Source organism: Dermacentor variabilis, chromosome 11 (assembly GCF_050947875.1).
Source record: "Dermacentor variabilis isolate Ectoservices chromosome 11, ASM5094787v1, whole genome shotgun sequence".
Lineage (NCBI taxonomy): Eukaryota > Metazoa > Arthropoda > Arachnida > Ixodida > Ixodidae > Dermacentor > Dermacentor variabilis.
In genome coordinates this window covers 56,584,845-56,611,268 of record NC_134578.1, presented here as the reverse complement: position 1 = coordinate 56,611,268, position 26,424 = coordinate 56,584,845, and the positions used below count along the sequence as shown (strand labels likewise).

Sequence of the window (26,424 nt, the reverse complement as noted above, 5' to 3'; positions counted from 1 at the left end):
TTGATAAGACCCGAGTTAATGAGAACAGACAGTCCGGTGGCGGCCGCGCAATCGGCAGAGCACAGGGCCTTGGAACAGGCCTGTGACCTCCAGTGGTCTTGGTAACACTCTGACGGTAACAGTGCAGCTTATCAAATATTTGAACCCGCAACGTCAGGCGATGTCGTTCGTCCGATGATGCTCTGCTTCTCGCCGGCGCTCCATGTTACGTCATCTCGCTCCCCTCATTCCCACGTTAATAATTCCTCATACCGCGACGTGGAGCTGACACAGTACCGCGAACACCTGGCGTCCGGTTTCCTGGCTACTAGGTCGTGACTGCACGACCCCCCTTCGAGCCAAATACGGCTCTAAACGGGAGACATAAAAACGAAACAGCAGATGACGCAACGCAGGGAATGTCCGTAGTTACTCCCTCCTAAAGTCATGCAGCATTACGGAAGCTGCAGCTATGATCGGAATGCGCAGAGATGATGCAGATTGCTTCATCAGATCGATGCTTTAATGCAGATCGAGCTCAATGCGAAACAGAACGCCCAGCGACTACATGCTCGCTTGAGGACCGTGATGGGCCAGCCGGACCGGCCAGTTTTACAAGCCAATTGTCAATTGAGCTTTTTTCCAGTCGAAATCGACTGGACCATTCTCCACAGGGCGCGAAGCGCGGTAGGTACGAGGCGTTGCGCGGATCAATTCCGATTAGCGCCGACCTCAACCCTCCTTCACTTTTGCCTGACCCCTCCCTCTCTCTCTCTCTCTCGCGGAGTCGCAGCCACGTGCCCACACGCGGACACTGAAAGGCCGTTGGCTGGCCTCGGCCTTGAGAGGCGCCTAACGCCATCTGTCGACGGCGCGGCGACCTGCGGCCAGCGGGAGACATGGCAACAGCCCCGCGCATAAAAACCACCCGGCCGCGGCAGCTGGCTCGCAATCGCGCCTCCGCCGCCTTTCGGGGCTGACGCAAGCAGGGATCCGCGCCGGCCCGTTCGTTCTGCCTCGTGTTGCAGGGAAAAGATACGTGTGCAAAGCCGCGGCTACCTACTTCGCTTGTTCGTTAACGCCGGTCGGTTCCCGAACTAGTAACCTATGCACTGAGCCTTCTCAGAGAAAGTCGCGCGCAGGCTAGCCCTTTCCGTTCAGCTTTTCGAGGGAGAGAAGGCAAGAAGCCGGGGTCCATTGACTGGACCCGCCTTTCTCGGAAAGCCCGTCGCCCGGCCCCACCGTCGGTTCGGTGTTTTCCGATTTTCGAATCGGAAAAAACCGCACCTCACCGGGCAAATGTTGCCCTCAGCACAGGCGAGCTGCCTACAACGTTGGAACAACTTCGCACGGTGAGTCTCTCCTTTGCCTCTTCGCATCGCGATTTTTTTTCTTTTTTCATGCAAAGCGGGACTGAGTGGCCACTGGCTTCGGGCTACGTGCAGTTTTTGTGTTTTAATGCAGATACCATCACTACGCTACATTAAAAGACGGCCACGTTTTGAATTAACTCGGAGAGATCGCAGAGCGTGCACCGTGCGGCGCATATTACATCGGCACGCGGGCATCTTGGCGTCGGGTGCCCTTACATTCTTACGTAAGACGCGCGAAGCCGCGTCCGGTTTGAAACGGTAAACGGTCCGCTATACGGTCAGTTTTCGGGCGAAGTTTGTTCACGGGAAGGTCCATGAAATGATGACTATGCTTTCAGAAACGACAGCGACTCCTGCTGCGAGTTCTTCGAAGATTAATTAAACGAGCACCATTGCTTGCCCGGCGCCGCAGCGCCGGCTACTGTAGTGCCGGAATGGCAAACCTCCTTGCTTTGCATATGAATCGCCATGGGCGCCTGAATGCACCGCAGCGCATTGCGACACTGTTGACTCGCACTGCGCTGAACTGTGCAGCCATTTGCGGAGATTGCGACATCGCCGAACCGGCGCGTTTGATCTTTCTTAAGTGTAGCTTGCTTTAAAAGTATACGTATACATACAAAGCCGCACTCGCTGACGTTGTAGCCAACTGCAGCGTCCTGATACGTCGACTGCGGCGTGACATCAGCTAGCACTCTCCGGCGATCGATGCAGCGCGCGCTACCGAGCAGACGTTCGCGCTGACATTTTAGCAGCTGCCGAGGCACGCCTGAAATGTCAACTGAAACCGGGTCTTAAAACATGTCTGCGCGCGTTCGCCGGACGACGCGAAGGATCGTTTCCCGTCATGGCTACCTCCTTCAGGGTGGCTGCCTCTGCGTCACACTGCAGTAACCCAGTTTTAGGCCTAAGCCGTCTGTTCGGCGCCGGCCCATGCAGGGGTACTGCAAGCCGTATACATGCGCGCAGTGAAAACGGGATCGTCAGATTTCTCTCGCTTATATTCGACCACCGCTGCCGCCCTCGCAGTCTCGCCCATCCGGTCGCAACCAGTTCCGCCGCGTCGAAGCGCTGCGCGCGACGCGCCGTTCACAGTGACAGTTTCGGTTTCGCATGGTTGATGCTGCGGGAAAAGGGGGACGGAAAATATGAAAATGGCGATAGAGGCGCATGTGCGAGGTGGCAGTACAGAAACGTGACGCGGCCGCGCCACGCTTTTTGTTGTGCTATATACGTTCGCTCCGCAGCCGGTCACGGAGTGCACCTTGGTCGCGTTGTTACATCTGGGTGAAATCTACATCTCTATACCCTGCGCTGGCAGTGCGTTATTCTCTTTTTTTTCCCTCCTCGGTTAGTCCGCCGAGCATCGTAGGCGCGCAGTGGCAAAATGTCGCCGTAGGCCTTTGTGACATCACTGCGAGCTACGCTTTTCCTTGTGTCCCGGAGCGCTGTGGCGAAGCCGACATTTATTTTTGTTTTAATAATTTATTTTTTTCGTTTCAACCCACGTTGCAGCGGCGCATAATCAGCGTTAGCGGCATGGTAAGCATAAATTGCGCCGCTGTATTGCGTTCGTGTGACGTTTCCCGAGTAATCGCACCTTCGTCGAATTGAGCCTGCGTCAACGCGTACGATCTCGGTAGACCAACTTACAGGCGTCTTAATTAGCCAGTCGGAGGCCGAGTGTAGCGACGAACATGTTTGCACGGAGAACGGCAATCCGATTGGCTGGTGCCTGCACGATAGCCAATCGCAGTAACCGTGCGGTATATTATGGATTTGGTCTTGGCAGAGGAGCCCTGCGATTGGTTAGCGCGCCCATAATAGTAACGATGAGCTCGTGCGTATAAACAGAGAAATCGTCCGTATTGGCAACGACTTCACCGATTTTGATTAGGTTTGCTGCATTTAAAATTAAGCTTTTGTATCTACAACTGGAGGAAGCGATTTTTTTTTATTTAGGAAAAGTTTTTAACAAAAGAATTATGCGCGCCTGTGCTTCTTGAATACAGGTTCCAGCTCATAGACGCGTGCTCGTCTAATATTTTTTTCTTGTTTTTTATTATTCTTGCCGCTTTTTCTTTATTTTCTTTAGCACGTTCACGGTAATCCAACCCAGTTAAGACAACGAAGCGTGTGGCTTTCAGTACACGTTCGTCACCACGCCTGCGACAAATATTACCGCACATGCGATCGTTACAGAGTCCGCGGAACTTTTTATTATTATTTTAGGTTATTTTTAGACTACTTCTGCTCCATCTTGCACGTCCACCGACGTACATATTGCAGAGGCTTGCGACGCTAGGTCGACCAGCGCACGATATGAAATTTCTGCCAAAAGTGATATCGGACATGACAACTCAACTGCGCCTGCCTGTCTCGGGCGGGGTGCGTGTCATCAGCTCGGCCGTTATCGTTTCATTCCAAGTCTCGATAACCACATGTACCCCACGGCTGCGAATCACCACTGCACGGTACTATATACATAGCGAACTTTTAAGCATTGCAGCGCGTGTTAAATCTGCACCCTTGAATGGCTGCGTCGACCCCGATGACACAAATGCGATACGCAATGCGTTTACCGCGAAGCAATCAAGCATGGCGAGCGAAGGTTGCCTGCTACGCTAGCAACGCATGTACGTCGTCGCCTACTCAACCGAGCACGAACATGATCGAGGCGGGGGGGAAAGCGTAAGTGTTCGGCGTCTTAGTTGCCACGAAAGCACGACGTGTGCACAGCATAAAGACAAGGAGAAGTTTATGTGACACAAATAAATTTCTGTACGCTGTGGATGCTTTCTTGCAGTGGCTGCGCTCGCGCTCAGGAATATTTCGTTTTCTGAGTGATTTTCGTAAAGTATGATCTCTATATATGGCCCCAATTCTGAATGAAAAAAACAAGGACATACCAACCATTAAGGAAAAAAGTAAAGTTGCACGTTCGCCGATTCTGCAGTTGGTCCCAGCGACAAAGGTTAAGACATTCTAAACTTCATTTGAGTGAATAGCTCTACAAGGAACGATGCAAATGTATTTTAAATTCATGACCACTATGCTTTCTCTTGAGAAGTGCCCTTAGTATAGCAGTGACAGGCAACTCTTTTTGTTTTGTTTTCCTGTGGCATTCGCCAGCCACGTCTGCCCACACCACTATATGATGCAGGATCTATAATTTGGCTTTCTTTCAAAGAGGTGCAACTGCAACACACACTTCGCCACTTCATCGTGACGAGATGACAATATCATGACATGCAGACTACAGCCATGAATAAACTGCTTAGGTTTATTCATGGCTGTAACGAGTTATAAGATTTCTTGCCACAGCTTCATATCTCACTGCAATCGGTCGGACAAGAAATGACAAAATCAAGATGTCACTGCCTTTATAGTTCGACATTCATTAACACCAAGCCTCTTGGTGGAGTTGTTCTTGAACCACAGTGTGTGCTGCCCTTGAATATAATTTAAGAGGTCTTAACCAATGACTGAAAAGATGGGAGATAATCTCCAGCTTATGCAACTTTCACTTCTGCTACGCTTCTTCCTGCATGTAATAGCTATTGTATGCTACACCAGTGCTCATTGTGCAGTATGACTGCAGCAACAAAATGCGATGCTCTGTACATGTATCTGTAGAACAGCACATTTCCACATAGAACTGTTCCTGTTTATCTGCCCAGCAGTCTGTTACTATTTCACCAATGTAGTGACAGCATAGCTAATCAAATCTTCTGCTACGCCACACTTATTTGTTGTTGCTTTTCTTTATCTCTGTTGCAGAGTGAGCTAGGCCCTTGCAGGACCTAGTTGATAAGAGCAGCTAGGCCATTTAGAAGCGGCGCATCATCTCCTCATCCAGCCTTCACAAACAGAAGCGGCAGACCCACAGCTGCCGTGTGAAGCAAGAGGCACCAAGGTTGCCCGTCTCCTGTTTGTGCTGCAGCGAGTGCCGACTGGCTCGGAACAAGAGCCGTCGGCCACCAGTGCTGCCTCCTGTTGGAATTCCTGGCTTCTTCTGACTCACCAGGAAGACAACAGACCTCGCAGAAACAATTTTCAGGAAGTGTATCCAAGGCACTGATTCCTCTAGAGCTCGACTTCCTGAACCTGAACTGACGCTGGGTGCATTGGCAGCGAACTCTCGAAAGACTCATTGAAGACTCTCAGGAATAGCTCCAAGCCTCCACCATGACGATCACGTACTCGCTGAACGTCTCCGAGGCTCGGCTGTGCGGCTTTGCCAAGCTGCTGCTGCGATGGCGCGGCAGCATCTACAAGCTCCTCTACCGGGAGATGATCATATTCTGCACCTTGTACTTCGGACTGAGCGCCCTCTACCGGCACATACTCAACGAACACCAAAAAGTGTGAGCACTCTTACTGATCTGCTAGCCAAACAAGTTTCTAGCTTCTATAGTTCCTTGCCCCTGAGCCTTTCATATGAGGAGTTTGTAAATTTCATGAAAGCGGAATGAAAAATTCCATCTTGAATACAAATCAAATACTTTTGTTTCAAATCTAAGTGATTCAAAGTACCTATTCTCAAAGTAATCAACATTAACTTTCATCAAATATGCGCTTATGATCAAATATGTATACATTTGCTACTACTACTGAAGTTTGCCTGCAGTGCAAAAAGGTTCATGCTTAAGACCTGCTAGCTACTTCAGTTGACTGTAACAAGCCAGTCATGAACAAGAGCCAATCCATGAGAGTTAGTATATACCTTACAGCAGCACAAAGCTACAAAGGAAACAAAAACTGGTTCCTTAGAAAGAAAGCCTCATGGTCAGAACTTCAGTCGTTTTCTTTCTTTTTCTCCAAATGTTGATTCTTTTTTTTTTCTTAGAAACCTGTATCGATTTACTTTGTAGCATTTCTTACTAATTTCAGGACTGATACTGACTGCTGGGAGGTTATATCACCCTAATGGGCACCCCTCCACTCTCTGAAGTGTCTTGTTCGGTTAGCATAGTTTTGGTTGGCAGTGGTCACTTGGATAAAATACGACACAGTTCATACACGCATACACCTCCTGTTCTGGAGCTGGATAGGCTACCATATTGTCACACTCTACAAGTTTTGGTCCCTTTCTGTCTTCTCACACAGCGTCTTCGAAAGCCTGGCCAAGTACTGTGAAAAGTTCACGGACCTGATCCCGCTCTCCTTCGTGCTTGGCTTCTACGTGTCCATTGTCGTCGGTCGCTGGTGGCAGCAGTATATGAATGTGCCCTGGCCCGACAAGTGAGTCTCACACTTGCCAGAACAGGCTCGTAAATGAGCCACAGCGTGCTGAACCTTAGCCCTGGCATGCCCATGAACCATTCCCATATGGACAATAGCATCTCCACTACGAACCATGGCATGCCCTCATGTGAAGTTTCTGGATGTATAGCGTCTACATGAAGTGAAACATAAACCAGTCAAAGTAAGCTAGAATGTATCCTTGCGTATCTCCATTTCCTAATTCACATGACACTACCTTCACTGACGCTCGGAGATCGAGCTTTGAAGCCAGCATGTACTATTATAACGACTTGGCAGACACCAATGATTCTGGTGGCCTAACATAGTCTCCTGCAAGGTACGTTTTCACTTTTTTTTTTTTATTCTCGTTAATTTCTCAGTTTATGTTGATGGCAAGTGCTGTTGACCGTGCACGGCATTTTGTGTAGCTCTGAGCTGTACCGTATCGAAATTTGTGGTCCAGTTAGGCCATATTCCCTATCGTGCCTTTCACACTCAAGAGCAGTGACGCCATGCAACCACTTTCTCGAAGGTGGCTGCTCCGACTGTTCAAGCTTGTCAGAATTCCTGCTGCGTACTAACCCCATGGTATTAGCAGTTCCACGAACCAAGTACTAGCCACTCAGACTGCTTTTTCAGAATTAACCTGTTCGAACCTTGTTGGATGTGCTTGCCAGTACGATTAAGTCATATGCAAGATGGCGCACACAGTCTTACCATACATATGTGCTGCTTAAATGTGTTGTTCACTAGTTATCACGATCAGTTTGGAAGTGTTCGCCATCAAGCATTAGCGGGTTTGAAAGTGTGCAAAACAGCACTTCACTGTGTAGACTACAAAACTGTACCAAGTTTTATAAAAATCCCCACTATATCTTGACTCCCCTAACCTGCATAAGTCCTGACTCGGAACTAACGAAAGAAAACATTGCTAACCCTTTTGATCAGAAGAATGTGCAGTATCTCAGAGATTAGGCTCACAAAGAAGTGAAGTGATGCATATTTCCTCTGCAAAGTCATATACCGACCACAGCCCGAAACACTACATGTAGTTAGGGATGCAGAGTATATGAGAGCATATGCGCTGTTGTATTTTTACATATAGTGAATATTGTTATAGTAGGTGCCCATTAAATGACTACTGACATAACACTTACAACAATTAATAGCTTCATAACAAGTATACATATATAAATGCATCATATATTTCAGTCACCTTGCTAGTCAGACAGCTGGTTCCACACAATAAAATGTTACAATGGTAAAGCTCACTGATATGAAACAATGGGACGCCAAAATTATTAAATAACGAAATTAGATGCACACAAATTACATAAAACACAGAGAGGCAGCTTGATTGCTTGGTTATTTTCTGCTCCATGTTTTATATACACAAACTGTCAGTGTACAACACACACCATACAGAAGACATTCACAAGCAGTTGTGCAACATCTGAATGTCTATGCACTGTTAGCTGTTAGTAGTTAGGTAGTAGTGCAATCATAACCTCTCTTGACACTCCTCTTCCATGTACCGCCAACATATTTAGTGGGCCCATGAAACATTAATACTAATGCTCATCAACTACCTTTTACTGGCAGTACGTGCAAACAAGGATGTGCGTGCCAAACCTAATATGAGGTAGAGGAACAACTCTTTTAATCATGGGAACACCGCCAACACAGAGCGGGTCGTGCAGACAGAGCAGTGGCGTGATGAGCAGCTGTCGCTCCGCCCACATGCCTCGCAAAGCAAAGGGTATAGAGTCAATGATTCCAGGCAACGGCTGTGTGCATACTTGCGCCAACCAAGACAGGTCACAGAGGAACCAAGCGCTCTGTTCCAAGAAATCAGACAACCGGGGAGACGTGCTATAAATGCCAGGAGGCAGAGAGTGCAGCATCTAAATCTGTCTCCCTGTCACTGGGCCATTTCTGATGTGAAGGGGCACGTGTGTACATCAGCAGCTGTTGGTGTGCAATTTTAATTACACGCCTCTTGTGCTGCCATGTTGTTATACTGACACGGAGCTCAAGTTCAAATGTGAGTTGAACGACCAGTAATCAACGAAAAAGTAATGAGTCAGCACATAAAGATGCTAATGTTGGATAGAGTTCTTTGAAGTATAGAGTAAAGGGATGTCTGCAGCTTTGTTTTAGCCCTGACACCTGATGTCAAGCTGAAAATACTAAAATAAATCCACAGTTATCCTATTTATTGTTGTCCTTTTTATTATAAGAGGTCATTAAGGGCTTCAAGTAAGATTATGGTGCCGACAAAGCAAATCATGACTTGCAATGACAAAAAGACATTTTGAAACAAGTATTCACAATCTCACCATAGATTGCCTACATTACTTTATGTCATGGTTGTAGGTCGTCATTTTAGTATGCCTAATGGTCATCATCATCATCATCATCATCATGTTGCCATGCAGGAGATAGAATAAATATTTTTGAGAAAAGAAGGCATCTCTGCTGTTAGAACACTTGGCACCTTCACCTCTTTAAATGAAATGACACACCCTCCAATAGTGATACAAGGGTGACGGAGCTGTACAAGCACTGAGGCCTGCATTACCTCATAACACAGTTGTTGCAATGCATGCTGCAGTGAATGAGACATTAATAAATCAGCATCAAAGCAAAATAAATAAGGCATTGTCAGCAATCAGTAATGAAGCTCAGCAGAGAAAATAGGGAAGCGAAACCTGTGACTCTCTACAGCAGATTGTCGATGTGCAACTGCAGATGTGTTTTGGGAGTGATGCAGAAAGCAGTGCGAATGTCAGTATGCGTAGTATATGTGGTAGCTATCATTGCCACTGCTTCACAGAGGGCAAAAGTGCTACTTGTTTTTGGAACAGCCAGCAGTTGACAACTCTTGTTTGTTGGTGGGCTGCCTCTACATAGTTGGCACGTTGCAATGCATCACTGCAACTGGCACAAATTGCTTGTAGTACCTGTACTCACAGCATTATCTCCTCGCTGTCACTACCTCAGTAGCCATAACATCAGTTGAGAACATAGTTTGTGATGCAAAAGCATCAAATGACCCACTGAGCGAAAAAGCCAGCATCTGTCGTGTGTAGCTGGAAAACGGCACCTAAACTCGCATTGCCATTGGCTGCAACACCACGTCACGAACACACCTCGACGGAGCAGAGCGGGCGAAAGCAAATGCCTGCTGCCACAGTGCCGTGCCAGGTGTTGCGTGAGGTAGAGCGCATCACCGCGATGCCACGTCGTCCGTGCTCTCACCCTCTGAAGCTGGCATGCAGTCTCTCTCTCTCTCTCTCTCTCTCTCTCTCTCTCTCTCTCTCTCTCTCTCTCTATCTATCTATCTATCTATCTATCTCTCTCACCTCCACTGGGCATATCTGCTGTGCATGCCTGCCAGCCTTGGTGACCACTGCTACTTCCTTGGTCTCTCATCATGCAAAACGCCGGTGGCCTGTGGTGTTGGCACCGCGGGCTGCTACTTGCCAACTCGGACAGCCCTTACCGCTACGGTACACTACTCACTGCACAAAACTTGAAGGACTGCTCAGTGCCATTCAGCTGGACATAAATGCTTTCGCATTCACAACTCACAAGAAGAGCTTAACTGTCCTCATATTTTTTTTTTTCAACCTCCCTGCTGTTTTCACTAGAATGATATGGTGACATATATGCTGGAGTTCATGTCGGATGTTCGTCTCGTATCGCAGGGCGGTGATGGCCATAGCAGCTTACGTGAACGGCACTGACGAGCGTGGCCGCGTAATTCGGCGCACAATGGCCCGCTACCTGTCTCTCCTGTCAGCGCTCACTTTCCAAGGCATCAGTACAGCTGTCAAGAAACGCTTCCCAACGCTCGACCATATGGAGGAAGCTGGTGAGTCAGCAATTGTAGTCTACATTGTGTAGAAATGTGGGCTAAGAGAAGAACTGTTTTGAAGACAAGGCCTTTTCTTACTTTCTTTCTTTTCTTTTTGGTAACTTCGCATGGGTTTGACATGCATGGGATCTCGGTATCTACCGGCCTCTTGGTCAGAAAACAGTCCTTCAGTGCCTCCAGAACATCGTAGCGAGTCACAAGAGGTATCAAGTTGTAGATCTCAACGAGACAAGTGAGAATTAGTCGTAGAGCACGTAAAGCTAATGGTGCAGTCATAATTAGTGATAAAATATAGCTGCAAATTAACCATATTGCACTATAGACTGTACTGTCTCCGTGATCGGCCTACCTCACCTCTTGGTATAAAAAAAATGAAAGGCGTGTCACCCAAAGTTGACGTGAAGGAAGACAACACCGACGCATTTGCGCACAAAAAACACACAAAAAAACAAATGAAAGCTCGACATGAAAAAAAAAGCTGAGGGTGCGGAAAAAAATATCAGGCGTCACAATGGAATGAGGAAATTAATGCAAGAAATGCAAAAATATCATGCAATTATGATGCATTGAATTATTTGTAATGCCCATTTAGTACAAATATATACATATACCATGTAAATTTACCTTGTCTTCTTTCTAAAGAACTTATGCAAGAAAGCAAGGAACACGCAGGAGTATCTAGTGCCAGCATAGATGTAGCTAATGTGTTTTTTAAAAAAATTTGCATTTAATTGTGATCTCACAATGACTGCCATTATCTTTTGCACAACTCACTGTTTTATTTCATGCAGTTGTCTTGCACAATGTAAATTGACTGCTTTTATTGCTGTGAGCTAGCTTTATTAGGCATGTTATTCTACAGTACCAGACGGACCATGCTGCACGCAAAATGATTGAAAAATATGAGATAATGAGCTCGTGTTTGTGATGTCACGCGGCAACGCTTTTGCCATGACCTATGACGCACTATGCATGCGTGCTGTGCTTGCACGAGCCGTGAAATTTATGGGAAGCATTGTGTTATTGTGCCAGTCAACCGGAAAACACATTGCGTCGCTTTCACAATGCCATACATGTCACACGGGAACCAGATTTGTTTGTAAACACAAGTCAGCCTTTATTTCGAATGATTTATTCATGCCAGTTTGAGATGGCATCATTAACAAGACCATTTCAAGATCGGTAGTCGTTTAAGTCTATTTAATCTTAACATAGTATTGCTACACACAGTTACAAAGATCTACACTACTAGTAGTTCCATCCACTTGTATATATGTTATCTTGCACATGCTGGCAGAATCAGAAGTAGAAATTTCTACATTCATTTTCTTGGTTTATGTAAATCCTTTGACCTAAAAGGAGGCATTCATGTGTGATTTTCCAACTCAACTATATATAAAACGCAGGAAACGCTTTTATCAAGCAGGTGCTCAAACAACTTGAATCAAACAGGGCATTTTAGAAAGCCCGTCAAGTTCTGGTGACTGATGGTTGATTTGGGCATCTGATAAATGGTAATGACTGTCGCAACATTTTAGAAAATTGAAGCACAATGTTGCAGCTACATCTGTGTTTTCAATACAGACAGATATTGCATTTCTGTGAAACATCACCTAACTGACAGTTTAAAAGAGCCAAAGTAGATGCATCATATTTAGCTTAAGAGTGTACAAGCTTGTTTGCTGAATAGTGCTTTCAGAAAACTCCCATAAATGAGGTAGCAAATGCATGTCATTTGCCATGGATCATGTTTAGTTTCTATAATATTCTAACAGCAATAAAATGGTCATCAGTGTAGGAGAGACCAAAAAGAAAACAACTTTATTTGCGAAAATATTATGCCAAGACACTACAGGTGTATGTGATTGTGTTTGGTCTGCTCTGTCATGCCACACACATGGGTAGCACATGCGCAACGAACTTCATTTAGATTTGTTATACATCTAACCACTGTATATCTTTATTTCACATGTGCTGGAAAACTAGAGCTGGGCCTGAGTTAAAACTTCGTATCAATCTAATCCCATTACTGGATCACAAAGACTTTAGTTGAGGATAGGCAGGTGGTTACATTTTGCCACACAGGTGCCAACAGGTGTACTCTCACAACAATATATGCAAATGATCACGCATGACCAATGCCGCATGCCTTGCATGATGAAATCAAGAGCTCCTCTGTAAAGCTCCTCTCTGTAATGCCCTCGGGCCTTGATAGTATGTAAATAAACACTACTACTAAAGCAAATTGTTTTTAACAGAAAAGCCTTAGCTCATGCAGCATTAAAAAAAATTAAAATTTCCACGAGAATGATGGCTGCCGTTGCAGGACGCTGTTAAGAATACGTTGCTCTGTTTTAGCTGGCAAAATTCTATAAGGAGTTTGCCAACTCACCTGAATGACGTGACCAAAAACGACTGCATTCCCCTCCCTGTCCCCCTGCCAGGCCTGATGACCAAGGAGGAGCGGCGCGTGTACGACTCGATCCCGGTGGCCCACGGCAAGTGGTGGGTGCCGGCGCAGTGGTTCGTCGCGCTGGCCGTCCGTGCCCGCAAGGAAGGACGCATCAAGGATGACATCCTGCTCAAGCACCTGCTCCAGGTGTGGCCACAGCCTTAAACAAAAAACACTGGCCGTGAATGATCGAGCGAGAGAAACTTTTGCCATGCCAAACCCCTAACGCCGGCCTTTCGGGGTACTGAACCTCCCCTACCCCAGCTGTGGCACGGGGTGCCCCTCGTCCTCTCCCCCCACCCAGGGCCGGCGTTGGTTTCACGTGTCCTACCTGCCTCTTTGTCCACCACAGCTTGCCATCATGCTTCCCCCCGATGATCATCTGACTGAAGATGTTGCTCTGTGGAGGCTGAGAAAGCGAGAGGGAGAGAGAGAGAGCGAGCAGTGTAAGCAACAACTGCTCAGCTGGTTCCCAGGGATCTCTCTTGAGCGGTGGTGTCCCTGGAAATGGACCTCTGTGGTTCTTCGCCGGCTGCTTCCCAAAGGGCACCATGCCGACGGGAAGATTGTGGCTGGTGATGGGTTTGCGGCACTGCTGGGCTTTCTGGCAGGAACTCTGCTGGCTGTGATTGTTGACACAGAGACTGTATGAGACGATGAGATAGACAGAAAGGAAATTTATTTAAGAGAAGGCGGAGAAAGAGGTCACTGTCATGTATTACTGCTCTATCCTGCTACTCTGCAAAAATGGAAGGCAAAGGGAGCAAAGGAGTGATAATGAGGACAGGCAGGAGGGCATAGCCGCTACAGTGTCTCAGACTTGTCCACAGCCTTGACTCTAAGCCTGTGTTGTATCACGGGAATTTAAACAAGAGCATGGATGGCTTGCTTAGGTGATATAATGTCTCGTAAAGGGCTTCCCAGGACAGACTCACAATGGCCTGCTGACAATTTGTGCTACAAAGTAAGCCAATGCCGGACACTTACTACACATTTACCTTGCGCTGGCATAAAGCAACACATTAATAATAATGGGGCAAATAAAAGTATTATGGATATCACGGTTGTGTGTAGCATAGAAACTTTACTGCTGCACCTAATAGCACAACAGATGGGTCTACTACAATGCCTAAGCAGACCAACTGATACATGTAACAGTATAGTTCTGTACATCGATAGAACAATCAGCCTTTCAATTGGAATAGTAATCTCACATTTGCTTTCCATAATTACAGGTCCTTGTTTAAAGTTAAGGACAAAACACTCAAAGGTGCTCCAGCACCATTCTCTAGCTACTCCTTTGAACTCTAAATTTGTTTTCCTGAATGAAAAATGGCAATACACATAGCACCACTTTGATGTCAATCTTGACACCTCAATCAGTCCAAGGATACAGAAATGGTTCACGCATAAAAAGAACATCCATTATGTGGTTGGCATGCTCACCAGAAATTTATATGTTCGATCTGCATATATACCTGCAGCCACCACGTCTAAATTTTTTTGCTACGCATTGGGAATAGCGCCGAGTTTTTCGTACCTTAAAGCCTGAATTTTAGCAGTGCTGCAACACCGCAGATAGCGTGCATTGAATGATAAGCAAAGCAGCCAGCAGAAGTTCTTTCCAGGGAGCTCCCGCAGCTGCCCAGACCACACTGTCCCGGCCACGCCGCTCTCGGTGGCGGGCGGTCTCTTTTGCCTCTGAAGCGACCGTCCACCTTCCCAGTTGCGTGCCAGTCACTGACCGCCCTTTTCTCTCTTCCGTCCCCATAGGAGATGCACGAGTTCAGAGGCTGCTGTGGCATGCTGTACAGTTATGACTGGATCAGCATTCCCCTGGTCTACACACAAGTGGTGACGCTGGCCATCTACACCTACTTCCTGGCCACCGTCATGGGCCGCCAGTACCTCAGTTCTTCGAGTGATGAGATTGACCTGTACATCCCGGTCTTCACCATCCTGCAGTTTTTCTTCTACATGGGCTGGTTAAAGGTGAGAACGTTTGCACGTCATGCCTCAAGTTTCGCCGACTGAAATGCACTACCGAGTTACACACAGGCAAGGAAAAGGTCCTTTCCTTTCCTTTTTGTTGCCAGTAGTGCACCTCAATAAACACGTACTGCAACCAACTGGTGCCCCAACCTTGGCTCTTTGTGCCTTACGTGAAAGTTTGGCTATCAGCTGGATTTCAACCATCTTCAGTTTTAACAGGTTTACACGGCCAGTTCGTGGTCAGCAGTGGAACCATTAAGTGCCGATATGTAACGAGTGCTAGGGGAATGCATTGTACAACATGGCCCCACCTACTCTTCATCCCTGCCTGTTTCATCAGATATGCAGTCCACCTGCTGTGATGGCATGGCAGCTTTGGCATTGCACAGCCAAGTCCCAAGACACAAAATCAAATTCCGGCCGCGGCGGCAACATTTTGATGGGGGCATAAGTGCCTCTGTACCGTGCTCTGGGCACACGTTAAAGAGCCTCAGGTGGTCAAAATTATTTCGGAGTTCCCCGCTACGGTGTGCCTCATTACGATATCATCATTTTGACAAGTAAAACCCAAAATTTAATTTTGACACTTGGTGCTGCCAGTCTGGCATGTCTAATGATGTTCTTTCCTTCAGAACACTAACATGCTCAAATCTGTATGTTTTGATGCTGATACCAGTTTGTGCTACGACCGCTTCACACCAGTAGGTGGCAACACTCCTGATGGATTACATACAACAAAGAAGACAAGGTCAAAGTACCACGTCACATGATGGTCACTGAACTTCGTTTTTGTTTACAGCGTTGCAGCTGTGTACAGTCTATCTGCACAGTACACATAATCCTAAATCTGTTTTTTTTTGGCTGGCACCAGTTAATACTGATGGCACTCTTTGGCTATATTGGTGGAGTTGTATCCTCGAGTCACACAGTATCAGTATGCCCAAATATTGCATGCTCAGACGTGTTGATATCAGATATACAAGATGGGACTGGATCCGTTTGAAAGTGAGCCTACGGCATGTATGAACAGTTGCTTGTTGTACCAGTGCCATCCTCATTTCCTAAAGTGCCACAACACACACAACTTATAATTCCAAATCAATTTTTTTTGCCAATTAGGACCATCTGTTAATGAGAACTGTCAGTTGACACAAAATGCAGACAAGCTGACAAACTGCGATCAATCGGCCACCTGACAAGTGTTAGTCAATTAACCACCGCTTCGGTCATTTTGAATGTCAACAATTAAAAATTCACCCCCAAATTCCAGTGCAGTCTGTACAAGTGGATTTCAGCTTGCACGTAACTGTAAACCAGTGAACTTCTCAGATAGAATAATGGACAACTAACTAATGTACCACCAATCTAACATAACTGCAAAATTTTCATCTTGGTCTGAACTGTTGCATACTTATGCCGTGCTTTGTTTTTCCTAAAATTTAAAGCTTCAGTGTGATCTACCAACTAGCCTAAATTAGTGAAAAGCAAATTGCAGTACATAGGTACAGTAGAACTGAAATAGAATGAAACGTATATAATATCACCAACCCAGTGTACTACCACCTCACAGTCATATCACCACAATTTTGTGTGCTTCAAGCCTATGTCTCGCCGTACCTCTTTTTCTTCATGCTGTAGCACATCAACAGCTTCATTGTGCAACTGATGTGTGTCGCAGGTGGCAGAACAACTCATAAACCCGTTTGGTGAAGACGACGATGATTTTGAGCTGAACTGGTGCCTTGACAGAAACCTGCAGGTAAGTGGGCTCCTTCTCCTTCATATGGCTGTTGCAAGGCTTTTCTGTCACTCCATGGCAAAACACAGTGGGGTGTCCCGCTTAACTTTGTGCCGCACTGTGAAAGGGAGGCTTCGGTGGGAAATTTTAACAGGAACACCGACACCTTTCTTTGCACTCTGGGGAACGATGCGTCACAACTGCTGCTAGTTTCGAGATTCCTACTAAGTGGACATGCCTTCAGGGCTGGCCATCTTCCAAATCCGCAATTTCGATGCATATCCCAAAGCAGCTAATTAAAAAAGTTTACGAGCAAGTCTTAGTTACTGCTTGGTTATCAGTGATTATCGCTAGTTTACTGACGTCCACCACTGGTGGTCATACATCTCCAAAAAAGGAGACATTAACATCTCTAACGCACTGCCTCGAAAAATATCAGATCCTCCTACCTGAAGCACATGGTACATAAGTACAACTTTCTTCTGCTTTATGAAGAAAGTGTGGCCAACATAATTCCCAACGCAGATATCTATAGATATTTTTATAGTAATACATTAATGAACATTTACCAGCTATCTATCAATGAGTATGATTATCCTGTAGGCTTTCATTCCAAATGGATGACACTTTGACAGCTCAAATGCTAATGAGGCATTCCTCATCACAGTGAATGCTAACTGACCTCATTGACAGGTGATGCAACAGGTATACTGTCAAGGAAGCGAGTGAATCAGCTCAAAGTGCAGTACTTTATGTGCGATTTTATACAACACCTGGTGCTTAGCACCTAAGGCTAAGGCTCACACCTAAGGCTCACTGCGATTTGCATATGCTATGACAATGAACCTTAATGTTCACACACATACATTCTTTTTTTCTGCAACAGTTTTTTCATCATCTAACCACTGTTACAAGGTGAGCAAGACGTGCCTCAGAGCAAGAGTGTATACGAAATTTCGCAAATCTTTTTGCCAATTATAAGCGAGCACCAGGGATTCTGCTCGGATATACGATGAGTCATATAAATAGTCAGTGCACTTGACCCGTACATCAGGTTTCGATGACCAATCAATGACAGTGCTCGCCACTATCGTTGCGCTTTGAGTGTTGCTTGTTCTGCAGGGCACAAGTTAAAAAAAATTTCATTTTTTACCAGCGCTATTGGCAGTTTTTGTCCTTTACTCTTTACTGTCACTACAACATGACAATATTGTATACCTCTTTTCGTTCTTCTAATGTTGGTGTTTTCACTGGGGCCTGCAGGTATCATTTCAAATCGTTGATGACATGCACCAGCGACACCCCCGGCTGGTGCGCGATATCTACTGGGATGAGGCAGAACCGCAGCTTCCTTACACCAAGTCCTCGGTGAACCTCCGCACTCAGCCACACCTGGGTTCGGCCATGACCCTCGAGTGAGTGTTGCCACATCCCTAGCATAGCTTTGCTCTTTCCTCATTTAAAGCTTTTCTCTGGCTTTAGTGGGCTCTTAGGTCATATACAAATTGCTTCAGGAGCAACATAGCAGTTAGCTTGCTTATAGACTGTGAAATTGATGTTTTTGATGAAGTACACTTGAATAGTACAGACATTGATTCTGAGACCTCACTGCACCTATAAAGAAATTCATAAGTGCGCTAGCGTACTACTTCAGTAGTGATACGCTGATAGAAAGAACCACAAAGACAAATAACTATTATGTGCTCATGGCACATCAAGCAATGCTCGACTGTTCTATTGCTCATAGGCCAAAGAAGTACCTATCTCTACATGCTACATGCTTTTATCATTTCCCTCAGGCTTCTGGTACCCACATGTGGAACAAAAGTGCAGACATGACACAACATTTGGAATTCCCTTTTTCCCCACTGCAGTGTCGACCCTGAGGAGTCGGAGTTTGTTCCCATGGAGACCATCTTGGAGGAGGACCATGATGAGCACAAGTACACGAGCCCGCCAACATCACCGCCAAACGCGGCAGATGTGCAACCCGTGCCTGGGCCATTCAGTTCCCATTTCAACCATATGCCGCTGCACCTTCAGCCTCAGCCACCAGACGGTGCACCACTGTCCACCATTTCGAATCACCTGCTTGACAGCCCACTCATCACGTGAGTAGTGACCACTCTTTGCTGACCATGGAGCAATGATTGTTTAGGAAAGGAAGCTTCCTGCCCATGTTAGCATGGGCGATCGGCATTGTAAAGGCTTGCATGACAAGAAGTGCAATTTCCTGCAGCAAGCAGCAAACAGCGCTGAGGCGACATTATGTAACTTACCGGTGTGCTTTGAGCATGGAATGCACTGCCAAATGTCATCTGCTCACTTAAACAAGCACGCTTCTGCATAGCAGCTACAGAGCTTGTTATCTTGCTCAGTGTCCTCAAGTAGTCAAGTTATGGCCTCCAAGATTACATCAGCATGTGCCAGTAAGATCTCGGAGGCATAGCTCAGAAGGTCGCTAGGTGCCTGTGATAGTTTGCCATGTCGGGTACACTAGCCTGGAGAGTATGGGGTGTGCCTTATTCATGACATGATTTAGTAGTGGCAGAGAGAGTTTTCTCCTAAAGATATCTTGCTTCTTGGTGCAATCTTGCAGTCTGGCACCTGTCTGTTTCAGCATCAAAGAAAACTATATATAAGTTGTATGTGATCAAGAAACTGCTAATGAAAGCTCTAGGAGCAAATTTTTTCTGCTGTAATGCATTTTTGAATGCTCCCAGTACAAGCCTATGAGACCAATAATGAGAAAATAATAAAGAACCTTGAAAGTAGTTCAAAGACTGCATGATGAGCAATGCTGTGAAAGGTGTAGACATACCATTAAGAGATAGGAATATGGCAGCTAATAGGCACAAGTAGCTAATATTCTGGCTACGAGTAAGAAAAAGATGTGGAACTGGACGAGTGCTGTAATGCTTATAAGAGATAGCCAGTGGTCCATTGGAATAAGAGAATATGTGCTTCTAGGAAAGGGAAAAACAGTTGATGGTAGCAGGGTATTAGATGGTGTGATGAGATTGGAAAATTTCCAGGCGTGTGGTGGAGTCGTCTCGCACAGGGTGTGACTAACTGGAGATTGTTTGGTTGGGGAGCCTTCATCCTCCAGTAAGCATGCATGAAGTGGGCCAATGATGACGATGAAGCTTTCAGCTGCTCCTGGAGCTGTGAAACGTAAGCACAAGAAACTAAATGGCAGGAAAACACAATGCAACGTCTGATATTTTTGCTGGGCCGCAGATTTCCAAAGACTGTTGGGAAGTATTGAGCATGAGCAAGCTGTCAATCATAAGCAGCATGTGCTATGTGTTATAGGATGTGCTCTGATTCTTTTATACTTTGTGTCCCAATAGCAAGCGAGTCATATTGAGAGAGCCATGCAGCTTAGTAATGGAAGACACCAGTTGATACTGCCACAGGAATTTTCAGCTGTGGGAGAAGGCTAAATTTCACTCATACATAGTGCATCATGTAGCACAACATAGCTCAGCAGTTTTTCAGCATTGGTAAGACATGACCGAAGAAAAGTTAACCTGGGCAAAAGCCTCAGTATGCTTCAGCGCCTTCACTCAGCCTCAAAGCTTATGGGTGTTTGTAGCCAATAGTTCCCAGCTGTTACCAAGATGTGAAAAGAACAGTGTCGGTATTTTTTGGGCTGCCCATATCTCATAATGTGTCATATCTTCATAAACATCAGAATGCTGATATATTAGGCGCTCTCAGTTTTTCTTTTATTGCTCTGTGGTGTAACTTTTGCTTTTTGACCTGTTCCACCTCGGTGGCTTTGCAGGACTCGCAACACCTCTGACAACACCACACAGACAGGACTGCGGATTCTAAACACGGGCAGCCGTCTTCTCAACTTCATCATCGGCAGCAGCAACGACAACTTGCCGCAATCACCTAAGGTCAAAGAGCATCCGCTCGTGCCGCACTTTGTGTCACGCCCACAACTGAGCCGGCGCAACGCGCGGACTGTGTCCCTCTGCGAGGGCCTCGACCACCGCAGCCACGAGTTCGCAGTCGAGGAGCGCCGGTCGCTGCTGCGTGGAGAAGACAGGCCTACCATCAAGGAGTCGGTGCCAAAGTCTGTCATTGTTGACTTGGCAACGCCTACTGTGACCTTTGAGGAAGCCAAGCAGACTGAGGAATCGCAGCACGAGAAGAAAATGGAAGAACAGCCAGAGCCATCGCCGTACGAGCCAAACAGTTCAACCGAAAGCCTGCTGGCCGAAAACAGTCAGTGCAGTGCTGACAGCTACACTCAGCTGTTGCCACCATAATGTGCTGGCAGTAGTCGGCTTGTTGTGCTGGCAGGTTTGCGAGCATGTGGTCAGCTTTGAGGGCAGCGCAATGATGCAGGTGCCAAATGGGCAGCACCCAAAAAGAGTTGAGTGGAGCAACTTCTGCCCGAGTCACAAAACTGACAACCATCATGACAAAAACCTGCACATGGCCTGCCATGTCAAACATTTTGCACTTGCCAGACATCTGATGCTGAAAAATTCCAAGACACTGCAGCATAACCTGCATGACCTACTGCTGCACAGGCACTAAATTCTCATCTGCCTCTATCAAGCTGTGAGAGCAGTTGTGGCCATGAATCGTTCTTAAAGCATCCCTGTGGCCTTGCAATGCAGAGAGAGGTCACACTGGTGATGTTGAAAGCTGGGCACTGCATCGTTGGAATGTGAAAAACTTAATGTCATTCACTTTAAAGAGTGCAGCAAGAGAACAGCACCTTCAGCCGCAGGTTGTCTGTGTTACATAGTTGTACATGCAAGCAAGCTGTCGAGGAGACAGAGCAAACATAAGGGCAAATGCTTTTTGATGCACTCCTACAGCCCTTTGCAAAGGGACTAGGCAAAACAAAGTAAGCAAGCAAAACCTCTACTGTGTGCAAATTTCTCACTGCACGTATGATGGAGGCTTTCAGTGTGGCAAGTTAAGGGAGACCCCTGCCCAGGAAGGCTCATCTTATGCACAATGAATTGCTGATAATGAAAAAAAAAAAGGAAAGAAGCTTGCACATGAAGACAGACATGGTGTTAAGTGTCTACAAGTCTCTTAGAAATGAAGGGGCACAGTACATGTGTTCTTGGACAACTCATATGAAAGCATTCTCAGCTTTAATGTGCAAGCGCTTATGAGTACTAACTCATGTGCAAGTGTTCTCAGTGGGCGACGGAAAAGCAAGTAATGCACGTGAAAACTGTTGTGCCAGTCCTTCGTGAAGGGTCACATTTCCAGTAAGGTACCAGGGCCACACTTAACGACTCAACCCACCGAAACAGCACTCAGCCCGAGCCAAGTCGATCTCGACAAACCTGCTCAGTGAATGACTATGTGTTAATCTATCGTCGACTTCAAGGAGCAGATCTAATGCGACAGGTCTGTCGGTGATATTTTCGAGCGTGTGAAAGTGTCCAGTTGTTTGTGATTATTTAAACTGTGTGGAGACTGCAGTGGACGTGTTGTGACATGCACTAACTTGTGATGCAGTTCTCAGAAACAGATGTTTTTTTTTTCTTTTCATTCAGTGGAACATTTTATTATCACTGAATATATTGAGAAACATTTTAGTTGCTGCTGAACTTGTTGACACGTTTCCTCCTGAATTGACGTGTCGGCCTTCTGTGTATGTACACGTGATCCTCCTTACGTGGGTGTTCCAGTGAACTGTGGCTTGGTTTCACAAACCAACTGTGGACATCACATTGTTTTCATGCTACTTTTCCACAAAGATGCATAATTCAACCATTGTGCCGCCTCTGCGACCGGTGAAATCACCGGTGAAATTGACCGAAGCTGCTTCATGTCAACAGGCATGAAGAAGCAAGTGACCATCCACGTTTCATAAAACTTCACTGTCAAGTTATGCTTGTAAGGAGCGTGGTGTGAGGTCGGCGCGACAGCCTGCACGAGTGAGCTGCAAGACTAGTTGTTTGCGTGCGGATGTGAGGGTGATTCATTCATCAGAATATTGTCAGTGGGTGAATCAGCTTGACCAGCAACATACCTGCACTGATTTGAAGCATCCAGTAATCGATGCCTTTGCAAGTCGACAGCACATCTCTGTCATCTTTGGCATCCTCAAGGCAAGGTAACTGTCGGAGGAGCCACTGTCAATGCTGCAACGCAGCAGATCATCATATAAAATCTGGGATGGTGACATTCCTATTGGTGTGAGTGGTGAAGCTGTCGGCGCCCATTGGCAGCTTTGAGGTCAGACAGACCTGAAGCACGTCCTCCAACATTTCTTGCAAGTAAACGGCAATGTACTGCTGCAGCATTGCACCCGTTCATAACTTGCAAGTTTGCAGATGCTGAAGTCTTCTCATCATTGAACTTTCATGACATACGCTTAGTAGTTGCTTGCAATGTCAAAGGGTGTTAATTTATTTTGGAGCGAGCGCTGACACTCTTTCCCCCATTTACAGGGTCTTGGGTGTTGTCCTCTGTCTTGTTTCCTTGCCTATAGCACTGCGGAAGCTGTTAGAGAAGGAAAATAAAGCCGTTTTGGTTGGCAGTTTTAATGCTGTGTAACGTCTCTAGAAACGCGACGCCACTCATGTGCAGGTGAGAGATTGACATAGCTCTGGTAAGTTATTTATATAAGAGACGGGGTGACAAAGTCATTCTGTATGACTAGGTTTTTTTACAAGCTGCTAGCGCTGCGCAGGGTATGATTTGGCAGAAAGACTAGGTAGCGGTGTAACTGCAGCAAATGGGCAGTTTGGTGTGGACAGCACGGGCAATGCCTGTAATGCATCTCTCTATACGTGTAGATGTTCACGCGAGTTGAACAGACCATGGACATCTGTTTTACAAGTGGGACTTTGCTCCTTGCAAATGAAGTGAAGGGAAAGGGCATCTCATTTGTTGTCTGACCAATGATGATATGCAGTTTTCAAGAGAGTATCCATGCAACATCATATGTGCTGAGCTTCTTATTTATTTACCTGTTATATGTCAAATTCCGGCACTGTTGTTGTTTCAGTGTTTCTGTAGCTGCAAGTTTAACCAAACGAAACCACATGTTTACGAGTGTTGCCAATTTCCGACGACATGCCCAAGACTGTGCGCGAATTAAACAGTCGTTCATTGACGTTGCAGGCTGCCAACATTGCCTAGGTTTTGGGAAGCTTTAAATATTATGCTAGGCTGTAATTGGTCGTGTGGGCCAACAAAACGCAGCAGGTAAAATTTTTTCAGTTTGTATGGGAATGATTGCTGCTATTACTCCACATTTTCATGGCAACTACACAGTAAAGCCAAGCAGCTGTAGTGATTTCTAGCAGGATATGATTTTTAAAAAATGTTTCTATAGTATGTAAACAACTGGCCGAAAATTTGCCATCCTCAAAAAATATTTTTTTTCATTCTCACAGGATCAAGGGCTGTTGCAACACCATCCCTTGCTTTATCCACTATGCTTAGGGCAATCCTTGGACATCAAGTAGGGTTGTAGCAGGGGATTGCCAGAGTTCTTTTATCATGAAATGTTACAAAGGTCACAGAGGATATGTAAAGGTTATGAACAATACAAAATAATGCAGCGTTACACAAATGATATGAAAATATCTGCAGCACACATGAACACGGACACCGAAATTGGACAGGATTAGCATGGTGTAAGCATTGGGCTTGCAAGTGCAAATTTATTTTCCTGCAAATGGGTATAACTACACAATACGTTAGTACGGCCACGTAGGAGAAACCAACAGAATGACATTATGCAGTTGTAATCCAAAAGAAGCACACAAGACATCACGAATACTACGGGGAATAAATTCGTGTTCATACTGCTTGTTGACACAAATGATGAAAAAAAAGAAGAACTGTCACTTGTGCCATTTCATGCTAAAGGAACAACACGCCACTAGCTATCCGATCCTGCACTATGGCACAACCAGAACTAACATTTGCCCCAGCAGAGCCATATGGTTTACTTTCACAGAACCCTCGTGGCTGTGCTCAAGTAGATATCCACAGTAGTTCAAGTGTTGTCCCTTCTGTTCATTTGAAAGGCTGCTTGTTGCATTTGTAATGGTAAACATTTCGCCTGAAGAAGCTGAAGCTCCAGGCGGGTTGCATCATGTGATGACTTCCGTGACTCTCTCAACATTTCCGTTCCTTCTTTTTTTTTTATGTTCCTGTTTAAATGCAATCTTTTCAATGTTCACTACGGATCTTTTACATCCGGCTAGCCGATTAGTGAAATGACGAAGATGCAGATATGGGGCTTTCTGTGAAAGCGTACAATATACTGAGACACCTGAGCAGTTCTCGGTTTTGCCCGTTGATTTCATGCGACAGCATCTGTTATTGTGGTTTCTGGCGCATGCCCATTTGCATGTCGCAAAGACACTTCTCCGAGCCTTTGTGTACACTTTCAGCACGCCAAGGCATCGCTGAGAGATATCTGAGGCTCTTTGGTTGCACTGCGTTCAGCAACTTTGGCGGTTACCCTTTGCAGGAGAAGTTGTCTGCCGTAAAAGCTCGCAACATGTGAAACCTGCGTTGCTAAACTGTTGCCGTGCTGAAATAAATTTCTTGAAAGCCTTGCTATCTCTGGTTGTCGTGACTGCTCCGATGCCGTGTGGTCTGCAGCGCCTGACATTACGGTGGCCCTGTCACCCTCCTGAAAGAAAAGGACGCCTTTACAAACTTCCTGGAAACTGTTCACAATGTTAACCACCTGTCAACCAGCATTGGTAATCTTTTTGCCGGACAAAGTCTTTTTGCTGGACAATGTCGCCAGGTTGCATCCCAATACAATCCATTTTTAGCGAAAAGTGAATAAGCGACAATGATTGCTTGCTCAGGATGTTGTCTTCTTTTATGTTTTAGTTGTTCCTAGACAACTTCCTCGTTATTTTGTAAGCTATAGCTTTAGATCATGTTCGGCAGTGGCAAGTCAATGGTCAGAATATGAAAAGGAAAAATAACTCACTTTCTCAAACAATATTAGATCTCAAGATTGTGTTTTGCTAAAGAAAAGCAGCTTTAATGAATCTAGATGGCTAGCTAATAAGCCCTCGTGACGTCCTTAGAAGTGGCAACAAACAGACGCCTGTATATCCCCCTTGAGATAAAATGCGGCTGGGGTACTGAACCTACCAGCAAATCTCCTCACGGATTTTACCAGGACAATTTACTGGTTAATTTAAATTATTAAAAAAAGTTGAGAAGATTCTGTAAAGGCAGAGTTCTAGTTGCCTAAAAACTCGCTAAATATAGCAACTTTCTCACACAGTTATCAAGACTGGTGTCAACATGTGAAATATTTCTCTACCCTTCCAAGCAGCACCCGCAGCAGTGTTTAAAACTAAGCTGGTTCAGACCCTTTGACTTTTCCACGAATCATTGGCGGACCTTCTCGGCCATGTCAACATTTTTATGTGAAAGAAAGCACGCAAATAAAGCAATACATCATGTACGAAACGTAACATATAAAAGCACATGTTTTTATGTCGTGGAAGCGATGGGCATGTGCCAAACGGCATGAGATGAAGGAACGTCAAAGACAAAAAGAGATTGTTTATTAGAAAAGTTTAAAGAAATAGTTCAAACTAATAAACAAATAACTGTTTAAAGAAATAAGCAGAACCCAGCAGAGGTAATTACAGTACTGAGAGCAAAGCCAGCAACTGTCATACGGGAGGACAAGCTGCAGGCACACTTAACCTTGCAAAAGCCACCAGCAATTGCTCTACCTAAGCGCCACTTCCGAAGTGTGGCGGAGTCTGGTGCCTTTTTT

General features: G+C 45.8%; 1 protein-coding gene across 1 annotated transcript; it reads left to right on the top strand.

Moving 5' to 3' along the window:
* Positions 1-925: 925 nt before the first annotated feature.
* Positions 926-25,232, top strand: LOC142564594 (bestrophin-4-like). Its single transcript, XM_075675651.1, has 10 exons — positions 926-1,331; positions 5,133-5,719; positions 6,462-6,596; positions 10,310-10,476; positions 12,924-13,078; positions 14,705-14,923; positions 16,602-16,682; positions 17,925-18,076; positions 18,536-18,772; positions 20,452-25,232. The coding sequence occupies exons 2-10, from the start codon at positions 5,541-5,543 to the stop codon at positions 20,942-20,944; spliced, it is 1,818 nt and encodes a 605-aa protein (XP_075531766.1). The 5' UTR covers positions 926-1,331; positions 5,133-5,540; the 3' UTR covers positions 20,945-25,232.
* Positions 25,233-26,424: the final 1,192 nt, after the last annotated feature.